The 10,836-nt window shown below is 36.6% G+C and overlaps 1 protein-coding gene across 1 annotated transcript; it reads left to right on the top strand.

The window, feature by feature from the left end:
* Positions 1-263: 263 nt before the first annotated feature.
* Positions 264-8,734, top strand: LOC135470612 (QRFP-like peptide receptor). Its single transcript, XM_064749648.1, has 6 exons — positions 264-268; positions 1,562-1,685; positions 3,964-4,175; positions 4,848-4,899; positions 6,213-6,406; positions 8,524-8,734. Exons 1-6 carry the CDS (start codon positions 264-266, stop codon positions 8,732-8,734), a joined length of 798 nt encoding a protein of 265 aa, XP_064605718.1.
* The last annotated feature ends 2,102 nt before the right edge of the window (positions 8,735-10,836 follow it).

Raw genomic sequence — 10,836 nt, 5'->3', positions numbered from 1 at the left:
AAATAATGTCCACTCGCCCAGATGCTTCTGAATATACATTAATGAGTGCCTTTTCCCCTCGCTTGTCTTAAGGTTATGCTAACCAGGGTTGATCGGAAATCAGATATATTCACTTTACACTCAAGAAATAACTAAATACTGTACTAAACTAAATAGGGTGACTGACAAGATGAGTGACAGCAGAAGACGAAAATGAAGCCATATGAACATGTTTCACATATAACTGAGCTATCAGCATCGAAATATGTTCACAATATGTGCCCATGGGGTAAGTTGATCCATGTCGCATCTTACCCCATGTTGAATGACTCATCTTACCCACACCTTACACAACTGCTGTTTTTCTTAGGAGCTACAAACACTAGTAATACTAAAACTGATCTTACCTCACAAACTTAATCTTTAGAGAATAATGATTTAATTGTGCAATTTGTTCTAAGATAAAATCTTATTTGTGTGTTTACCAGGAGAGCATATACCTGTATCAGCGAAAAAAACACAAAAACTTGATTTTGTATTTATCTTTCCATGATGTTGCCTGATGTGAATAGGTGAAAAAGATCAGCACGTGTTATTGACAATGTATATGTTGCTTTTATGTTACATTGTACATCCTGATACTGTTACAGTACTCGGCCTCACCTATATGAACGTATAATGGCTCCTCGTCGTCATATGACTGAAAAATTGTTAGGCACGGCGTAAGACCCAAGCAAATAAACACACGGTTGTAAAAAAGCTAAAGTATGAAGTAAGGCTCATCATACAGACAACTAAAAAGTATGCATAAAAATACTTTGATTTATTTTTGCTGATTTTTTTACGAGTGTTGAAAGGCATTCAAATATATGAATACTGTGGTGGGCTTTATGAGCCATACTGACATTATGTAGGAACTCTGACGTCAAATCACCTTTTTTTCCTGATGTTCACCAGAAGGAAGGAATTTTGGGGAACATTATTTCAGTAATCTTTTACCCATAAGTAAAAAAAGCTATTGCAACATTCATTGTCTTGAGTAGAGTTGAAAAAACGTTCTTTGACGTTAGAGTTCCTCATCTCTTATAGTATGGTCCATAAAGCCCACCTTAGAATTAAAATGTTTGAACGCCTTAAATTCTTTTCATAAAAATCAAAAAGAAATAGAAGAAAGTATACTGATGTATAGTTTTACGTGGTCTATTTAGTGATGCCTACTTCGATTTTCAGAGGTCTTTTCCCAGAAGTAGTGGTATAGGGACGTTATAGGTAACAGGCCGAGGTTACCAGGATTTAGTTATTTTCATTCAAATATATATATATATATATATATATATATATATATATATATATATATATATATATATATATATATATATATATACTGAAATATTTCATTTGTGCTTAACCCCATTTACATTGAAATAAAATTTAACTTAAAGCAAAAATAGGATTATATGCATATATGAATTACTAATCGATGCAGGAATGGGCAAACTGGTAGCGGTGTCCTCAACCAATACAAAAGGTAAAAAAAAAAAAAAGTTGGGTAACGCTAGTGATGTGTTACCGCTTGTTCTAGGTACATCGCTGTGTGCATCCCCCTGCATGCCAAGTCTTACTGCACCGTGGCCAGGGCTCGTATTGCAGTTGTTGTCACCTGGATCCTCAGTCTAGCCATTTGCTCCCCGGTAACCTTACGCTCGGTGAGTAACGGTAAAAGCCAACGTTTTTCTATATCCATTTTTTTTTTGGTAACCGCGTTTACTACATTTATCTCACCCACAAATTAGGACGCTATGGTTTTACCGTGTCTGGGGCCGAACCAAAAAGCTAGTTTCGACTTATGTCAAAATTTGAAACTTGATTTTAGAGCTTATTTCAAACATTGTAATGTAAAATTTTGACAACCTCATCAATGTTATCTAAAGAGGAATGTATATAACTTCAGCTTCTAAAACTAAAAACCAAGCATTGTAAGAAGGTTTTGTTTTGTTTTGTTTTTTCTTTGTTTGTTTTTTTGTTTTATTTAAGTCAGAATTGTCTTTGTGGAATTGGCCTCTGATGTATTTTTCAATGTGTCTGTCACCAACATTTGAATTACTTTTTTCCTTTTGCCCACATTGACTTTTGGGTGCAACAAAGATGAACTCACCGTCGGTTTGGTTTTTGGTGTACTTAGATTGGAATATTTATATTAACGTGATGCTCGGGTTGAAGGCAAAGCAGAAATGAGACACTAAACATAATATTTATGTATAAGATGTCCAAGATGGTTTACTTATCAGGTTTATTTGTGACATGTTCCTTTCATCGTGTACTTAGGAAGGTTTACCAGCAACCTGCGAATGGTCGTGGGTCTTCCTCCCACCATTATACTGGTCGCCGTCGTATAAGTAAAATATTCTTGGGTACAGCGTGAAACACCAATCAGATCAAATCAAATCAAATCATTTCATCGTTCTGTCTTGTACCCTTTGAAGTATTGTCACTTGATAAAAAGGCAGATAGATAAGACAGAATAACTTGAAGGGGTCGGAATGTTATTTGGAACTTTGATATATTCCTGTTCCAATAACTTGAGAATTCAGCATGATATGTTCATAACGCCAAACTACCGTACAGTTTGAATGAAGTGTACTCAGAAAGTCAGTTTGAATGAATTGTACTCAGAAAGTCAGTTTGAATGAAGTGTACTCAGAAAGTCAGTTTGAATGAAGTGTACTCAGAAAGTCAGTTTGAATGAAGTGTACTCAGAAAGTCAGTTTGAATGAAGTGTACTCAAGAAGTGATGAATCAGAATGTGTGCAGTAAAATAAAAACATCATGGCTTTTGTTGATGGTGGTAATGGTTATTTGTAACAGTTCAATAGTGTAAAGTATACATTTAGTATCATACTAATAATACCAAGCAAGATATAAAAAGTTTGTAGGGTTTAATAGGTTATTTTGTGGTAAACTATTAAATTACCATTTAAAATGTATTTTAAAGTGACAATAATCTATGTCTAAATAAAAGATAATATTTATTTGTTTATTATTTAATATTTATTGTTGTTTAACGGCACCATACTATTATATATTGAACAGCATAAATGCGGTCGCTGTGAGTTCAAATCCAGCTCATGCTGCACCCTCTCCGATTGTACGTGGGAAGACCTTCAGCAACCTGCGGATGGTCGTGGGTTTCGGGCGGGCTCTGCCCGGTTTCCTCCCACCAAAATTCTGGCCGCCGTCGTGCAAAGTGACACATTCTTCAAAACGTCGTAAAACACTAATCAAATGAATAAATCAATCAGTCCAAGGTTCAGGTAGAGAGCCCTCCTGAGTCCGCCATCTCTAATCTTCTCAGGGCAGTGGTTTGAATAAGCACGGCGTAATACACCAGTCAAATAAACTAATAAATATATTGCACAGAGGGTAACAGTTATGTAGGAAAACGCTTAACCCAGCTTGTGCACAATTGTAATTTACATGGAGTGGGACAAGTAATTTTTGCTCAAAACAGTGTTGAAGCCTATGCATAGGTAAAATGAGTGCAGCTGATTTCTAGGCAAAGTAAACACCAGCTGTTCCTACCCGGCAGTGCGGGAGCTTATCTACAAACATGATGTCCAAATCATAGTCTATAGTGGCCGGGCGCAAAGGGTCACTTTGTATAATGTGTGGAAGCACTACGGTTTCAGATGGTTGGACAATGATTTTGATAAATTTAAAAAAAAATTGTCTCATATAAAACTTACTATAGAATGATTATGGCTTAGCGCCACATCCACAATATTTCAGCCACATCTCTGCATTTGTGTAATTTTCGCAGTTGTGAAGAGTAGTTTTAAAAATATCTCTGATGTAAAACTTAACTGCAAAGTCCTGAGCGAATTCGAAGTTATTCTTCATTTTCATCTAACGCTTTTTAAATTAGCATCTGACATCCAATGTACTGTAACGTAACATCATCAGAATTGTTTATTTCAATCATTGCAGACTTTCTCTGCAAAAAATATCCCTGGGCTGGATAACGAGCGTAACAACTGTGAGCTGTCCTGGTCTGGCAACGCTGGGTCAGCATTCGCCATGTCCATGCTCCTTGTGACTTTCGTTCTGCCCTTGGGAGCAATGCTACCGGCTTACTTGAAGGTCATGAAAGTCTTACTGCGCAGCTCCAAATCTTCAGGTGCTCTCCAGGCAGGAAATGGGTAAGAGTGCGGAGAATACTTTAAATAATAGTGTTAAACAACAATACAAGAAGTGATCTTAAACGTTGAGGTGAAGTCTACCCACAAAATTGTTCTTTGATTTGCTTTTTTTAGAATGTTTGATGCGAGAGCAAATAAAGCTTTTGACATCACTTCTACAGAGTGCGTATAAGTTGCTACTATGTAAGCATCTGTAATAACACTTTCAATAAATTCCTCCCACAATTATTCTGGCCGCCGTCGTATAAATTTATCTTTCATTCATTGGATAATATCACGTCACGTGGGGTTCAGTATTTCGTGATGTTGCACGCTGTGACGTCATTAAAGAAACAAATGCAAGGTAACACGCTAATTGTTCTACATCACATTCATTTTTGGTCTCGTCTTATAGGTAGTCTCCCATTTGTGCTGTATTACGTCACATCTGCCGTCTGCTTTGAGAGTTGCTGTGTTGACAGTCCGTACTTCCCTACCCTGACCCATTCACGTATGGAAACGTAGATAAAGTCTTGAGTGTGATGGGTTATGCGGTATAATTAAACAATTATTGCATTTTTCAGGGTGGAACATCGTGTTTTGTCGGCTCTCGACAAATCTAATTATGTTAGAAACATTAGCCATGTGAAAATATCGACGCTTCATACATATGTTTTCGACCATTTTTTTCAGATCGAAAAAAGGTGAAGGCGTGAAGGACAATTCTACCCGTTCTCGAATGCAGGTACAGTGTTTCGTATTTCAATAACAGAACTCGTTTAATATTTAATTATTTGACTATTTATTTATTTGACGGTTTATTTATTGATTTACTTATTTATTTATCTCTTGGATTGTTAATGAACGTAATACTCGTGTGCATGCAAGGGATCCTCCTGTACGTGACCCACTTGGAAGCTGCCTGGCACGAGGAATGGCTGCGATTTCCCCTTCAGAGTATCAAGAGGCTGACAGGTGGTATGAGGAGAAGGGTTCAGGCTTGCATCCAGGCTCACGGCAGATACACCCGATATTAACGTAAAACACTTTAAGAGATGACGTTTTTAATGAGTAATTTCAACCACTGCTTCAGCACTGCTCACTCTAGAACCATACTTGTAAAGCCATTGTTTCACATCAAAATCAATGATGATAGAAATGCATGTGTGTTAGCATTCAGACACGTGGATTCCAATCATTTTGTTGTTTTTCATTAGCCACAGGGTCACACGGTTCACAATCAGTCACTCTTTTGATACAAAAGAATGTTAATCGCATGTGTACAAAATCGCCACTTTGAAAACCAGAGGTTTTTATTTAAGTTCTGTAACTAATTTTTAATTAATTTAAGCTTTGTGTATATATTGAACATAATTTTCAGATTTAACTGACTTTGGTTTATTTTGGCTGATTTCCTATTTGTCCTGATTCGGATTATCCTTGATGTCTGCAGACACGTTTCTTGGTTGTAGCATGTTTAAGCAAGTAACCACGGCAATCAGTGCTATGAACATAATAATATGTAAAGGTATATTACGGAATGCAACATGGTCAAGGTATGGTTACGTATCCGCATTGCTCTCAAGGTATACGTAATTACCATAGCATCCAGAACTACACATTATGAACAATTCTTTGGAATTATTAACTCAACTTTGAGGACCATGTTTTGTTCACCGAAAAACGCAAATTTAGTTTTTATGCTTTGGGGAATTATTTATGTAGGATCCACTTATTTTAGGCCACATTGTTCTGGCAATAGTTGTCTATGGATTGGCCATTGTTAATTGGCACATCCTAAATCCCTGAAACAAGTGGCGCAAATCATTCCATAGGATGGAGTCGCCGTGTAAACTAATCTGTGTATGTAAGTTCGAGTGCATTATGAACAAGTTATAGTTACGTGCACATATCATCCAAGACAGCCTGTGGTACATAACATGGCAAAGTCATGGTTATGTGTACGCAATGCTAGACTTTGTAATGCAAACCCGATCGATTTCATCAGACAGCACACCCCATTCAGTTCACTTACGAGCCTGTGCACATATTTTTTAGGTTGTGAAAATGCTAGTGGTGATGCTGATCGTTTTCGTGTTATGCTGGGGACCGCTAACCATATACGAGTATCTGCTAGCCAATAACACCATCTCCGCCATGCCGGCTTATCATCGCCTCCCCTGGTTCATACTCTCCTCTGTTGCCTTTGGAAACAGTTTCCTGAACCCGGTTATCTACTTTACTCTGTCCAGGTAAGGTTAAAGGCGAAGAGGACATAAAAATGATGCCAAAATCAGATAAAAGAGTGTGGAAACTTATTCGTAAATAGTGTCTATAACATTGTCTCCCTTTCAGGGGAAAAGGGTTTTTGAAAATATTTTTGTATAGTGGGTAACTGAGACTACCGCTTGGTATATATCGTCTTTGCATAATAATGTTTACATAAGGATGTCATGCATCCATGTTTAATAAATTTATGTGAATGCAAATTTGTTGTTTATATCCAAACATAGGCATTTAATCTGAATTATGATAATATTTATGAATGTATTAAAAATATGAATATGATCAAAATCCAGGTCGAACACATTTGTTGGATGAAAAGATAAAATTCTTGTACACATATATTTATTAAACATTTGTTTCTCATTCAAATATAATATTATTACGATATATACCAAGAAATACCAAGAAAAAACCGGCAATACAAAAGTTATTTCCAAGTGTCTTTTTCTCTCCAAATAAGAATCGAAAAATATTGGAGATCACATTTACAACTCAACTAACCTTTCGCACTCTTTCATCTGAACTTTATGTATCTATTATGTTTCTTCGACTTTAAACGCGACAGCGATGTTACAATACTGGTTGACTTTTTTGCCGATTGAGAAGCGAGAATTTATTTACTAACAAAAAATTCACTGAGGGAAGTATTTTCAGCGGTGGAATGAGTTTCCCCTGTCCTAGTCGTCAATGGAAAGTTGTTATCTCAAAGTCGGGCGAAGTTATAGTCTCTTTTTTCAATGACAAAAAAAAAATTAAAAGCCTTTGTTCCTTCTTGTGTTCTGTCATTTGGAGATTTATCTACGAAGGCTTTTATAGATTTTTGATCTGTTTTCATGGCGTTATTTTAATGTTTTTATAGATTTACAGTTTTATCATGTCGTATATATAACCAATTGTGTTAAAATAAAAACTAGACAATTCTGATCTTCGGTCATTAAAGTCGTAATAAACACGCTTAATATCATCCTTAATTTATGACGCTAACGTTGGATTTAATAGCAGTTTTACATTTGCAGCGCACTTGCCTGTATAAATGTAAAGGTCCTAAGATTTAACCCAAGAAGCTAACCCACTGTCAGCCAATCAGCGTTGATTCTGTATCCCTTTAAGTGTGGCGTTAAACCAGAATCAAAAGACAATAATAAATAATTATACGCTAAGAGTTAAGTTATTTGTGTTATATGGCTACCCACTATACAACATACAGCTTTGGATTTGATCCTGGTATAGTTCTCAGTGTTTGCTGTCACTTAAAGTGCCACTGACACGGATGTTTAGATGATATCACTTAAAGTGCCACTGACACGGATTTTTAGATGATATCACTTAAAGCGCCACTGACACGGATTTTTAGATGCTATCACTTAAAGTGCCACTGACACGGATTTTTAGATGATATCACTTAAAATGCCACTGACACGGATTTTTAGATGCTATCACTTAAAGTGCCACTGACACGGATTTTTAGATGCTATCACTTAAAGTGCCACTGACACGGATTTTTAGATGATATCACTTAAAGTGCCACTGACACGGATTTTAGATGTTATCACTTAAAGTGCCACTGACACGGATTTTTAGATGCTATCACTTAAAGTGCCACTGACACGGATTTTTAGATGTTATCACTTAAAGTGCCACTGACACGGATTTTTAGACAACCGAAAGTGCATTACTGAATCAAATTTAAAATTAACAGAATGCATATATATTGTTTTTGTTCTTAAATGGGCTTCTTAAAATAAGTCACGAACGACTTTCACCGTGTTGTCCTTGGTCACTAAAACATGTGACGTCGCAATATTGTCAGATTGAAAAAATGGAAAAAAAACTTACATTTATGTACTTTTAAGTAAGTGTGTTCAGTTTGCCATCTTAATTAAAATTACAAACGTAGTCTGCGTCATATCGGTAGCTCTTTAAATACACGTTATTTTCTCGCCCCTATTTTGTGACCCTTCGCTTTCGTCCACCCATAAAAATGACCTACATTATACAAGTGAAATATTCTTGACCACGGTGGTAAACACCAATCAATCAGTTCGTCAGTCAACCGATTTGTTTTTGTTTGATCCGCTTTCAGGACATACCGTGAATTCATGATTTGGGCAATGAGGCGACTGTTTTGCTGCTGTCCTTCCGTGAGGAATGGTGGCGCGAAATTGCGTAGAAACACCACGGTGTCCGAGGTCAGCTCTTCTGTAACGTACGCAATCAGTGACGAAGTCCCAGCTACACCTGGAGGCGGAAATCTCAAGAAGCAAGGCACTAGTGGACCTGACGGAGCCCAATGATAAAAGGATGGAAACATATCCGCGACCAGTTTCAAACAACCATTATGGTTACACGAATTCCACTGCGACTAATCGTTCTGATTTATGGCTCAAGGAACAAGATAGTCACAGCGCCACCTGGATGTTGTCTAAGGGAAAATCTTTTTAGCATTCAGGTAATATCATTGAATTATCTTTCCTTGGACAGTGTCCAGATGGCGCTATGCCTTATGGTTTCTTGTCAGTATGGTTTCTTGCCTGGGCTACATTCCAAGTAAAGTAAATGTATTACCTTGTCGTAATTTTTGTCGTACTTGATATTGTTTGGGTAAATAATGCTATAAATCGATTGGATTTCAATAGAAGACATACAGAAAAATACGAACTGTTGTGACAATTTTACCTGAGTTTTGGACAAGGAAAGATGACACAATTTACGGCCCGAAGATTTTGGTACGAGATTAACTTACGAACACAGCAGAATATGTCGATGTTGCCGTATAGTGAATGGTACAGTGCATCGAGTGTTATCTTTTTGCTTCTCGTTTTTCTTGTGTTATTTACATATTTATGATTAAACCATTAAGACGGCAGTGAACTTTTTACTCACGGCGCCTCATTGAAATTGCACAGCATGGGAGTAAAACTGGAAGTACGTCCTCACCGGTTAAACTGAAACTCTTAGCTGTATTCCACAAGTTATTGTGGGGCTTAGTTTTTCGCTGCATGATTGTAAAGTTATACAATGGATGTTTGTGCTAATTAAACTCGGTGTTAGCTTTGATATAAATTGAATTTGATTGTGCATTGTGAAAAAATTGATATTGCGATTAAATGTGGCTTGACCAACAGAAACCTTGTCGATGACTATGTAACAACAATCCGTCTGTCATTAAGGAACGAATTTCTTTAATGGAATAACGTATTAATACACATAATATATATAACTGTAATATTTGACGAATTGGCGTTTTATTTCTTCATCCAACTGTAGGTGATGAGAGAGAATTTCGATCAAGGCACTTAACTGAAATTTCTAAAAAGAAAAGCCAGGTATATTTCCTAGCTATTTGATAAGGGATTCCCATCTCAACCTCCCTCACAAACAGAACATTTTGGTCATATGTTGTTTTGTACTTGCTGTGATTTTGTAACATCTTTTCATTGTTTTATCACATTTATCAGAGTGCATTTCTATGAAGAAATCAACGAAATGAAGTGGAATAAAATATCTCCAACACCAATTGAAAATGTGCATTATATGTAGATATTATAACTTGTAAAAACGAATGACGTTGTTAACATTTTATAGTCTTTGCTGCCTGTGAAATAAATCGTGTGTTCTTGCAAAACTTCACACTGGAATTGTTTTCATTTGTGCTTTGCGTTCGGGCAAGAGATTTAGCGGGGGATATGTTAAAGAAAATTGATGTTAAACTATAACAGTGAGATGTTTATAGTACAAAAAACAAACAGCTATATCAAAAACAAATGAAACACATCCTTCGGAAAATTGTGTTTCTGTTGTCTGATTAATAGCACAAATTCCGATATATATAATTTAAAACCAGCACAAATAAAACTGCAGCTTTAGTCAGGAAGTTTTGTCGGGTATAACTTTTAAAGGTCGGTGATTATGGCACTCCGGTTTCCTTTACCATAAACGTGTAAGCCGTCACAACACAATTTACCTGCAGAAGTGGCTTTAAGGCAGGATGTGCATGTGTCAAATGTCAGTCCCCAGCCACAGTGCCCCAAGCTGGTGACACAATCGACAATAGCCCAAGTGTCTGCTTCTAACACCGGAGAGCAGTCGTTAAGTAAGCAAACGTATCATAAACCTCTCTAGCCGAAGACAGCATCAGCACTATGAATGTAAATGTGCGTATCGACCTTTAGTTCCTTGATTCCGTAACCAAATTCGACATTTTGGTATTTGCAAAGACAAAATCTTCTCAACATGATGAAATTGTTATGCCGGGTATGTAATTATTTCAACACACCATGTTTGTGGATCAACTGTTAAATCTGGCTGTACAATTACCGCCGTAAAGAACGATCTATACCCAGGTATACCTATATATGAACTATTGATAGCAGTGAATTTTTGTAGATTGCGTATA

Source organism: Liolophura sinensis, chromosome 7 (assembly GCF_032854445.1).
Source record: "Liolophura sinensis isolate JHLJ2023 chromosome 7, CUHK_Ljap_v2, whole genome shotgun sequence".
NCBI classification, from domain to species: domain Eukaryota; kingdom Metazoa; phylum Mollusca; class Polyplacophora; order Chitonida; family Chitonidae; genus Liolophura; species Liolophura sinensis.
This window is presented reverse-complemented; position numbering and strand designations above follow the sequence as displayed.

Bases quoted from the DNA above. Each gene is read 5' to 3' on its own strand.
- LOC135470612 (XM_064749648.1), top strand. The intron at 1,686-3,963 runs GTGAGTAACGGT...CAATCATTGCAG, and splicing joins CCCCGGTAACCTTACGCTCG to ACTTTCTCTGCAAAAAATAT. The intron at 6,407-8,523 runs GTAAGGTTAAAG...ATCCGCTTTCAG, and splicing joins ATCTACTTTACTCTGTCCAG to GACATACCGTGAATTCATGA.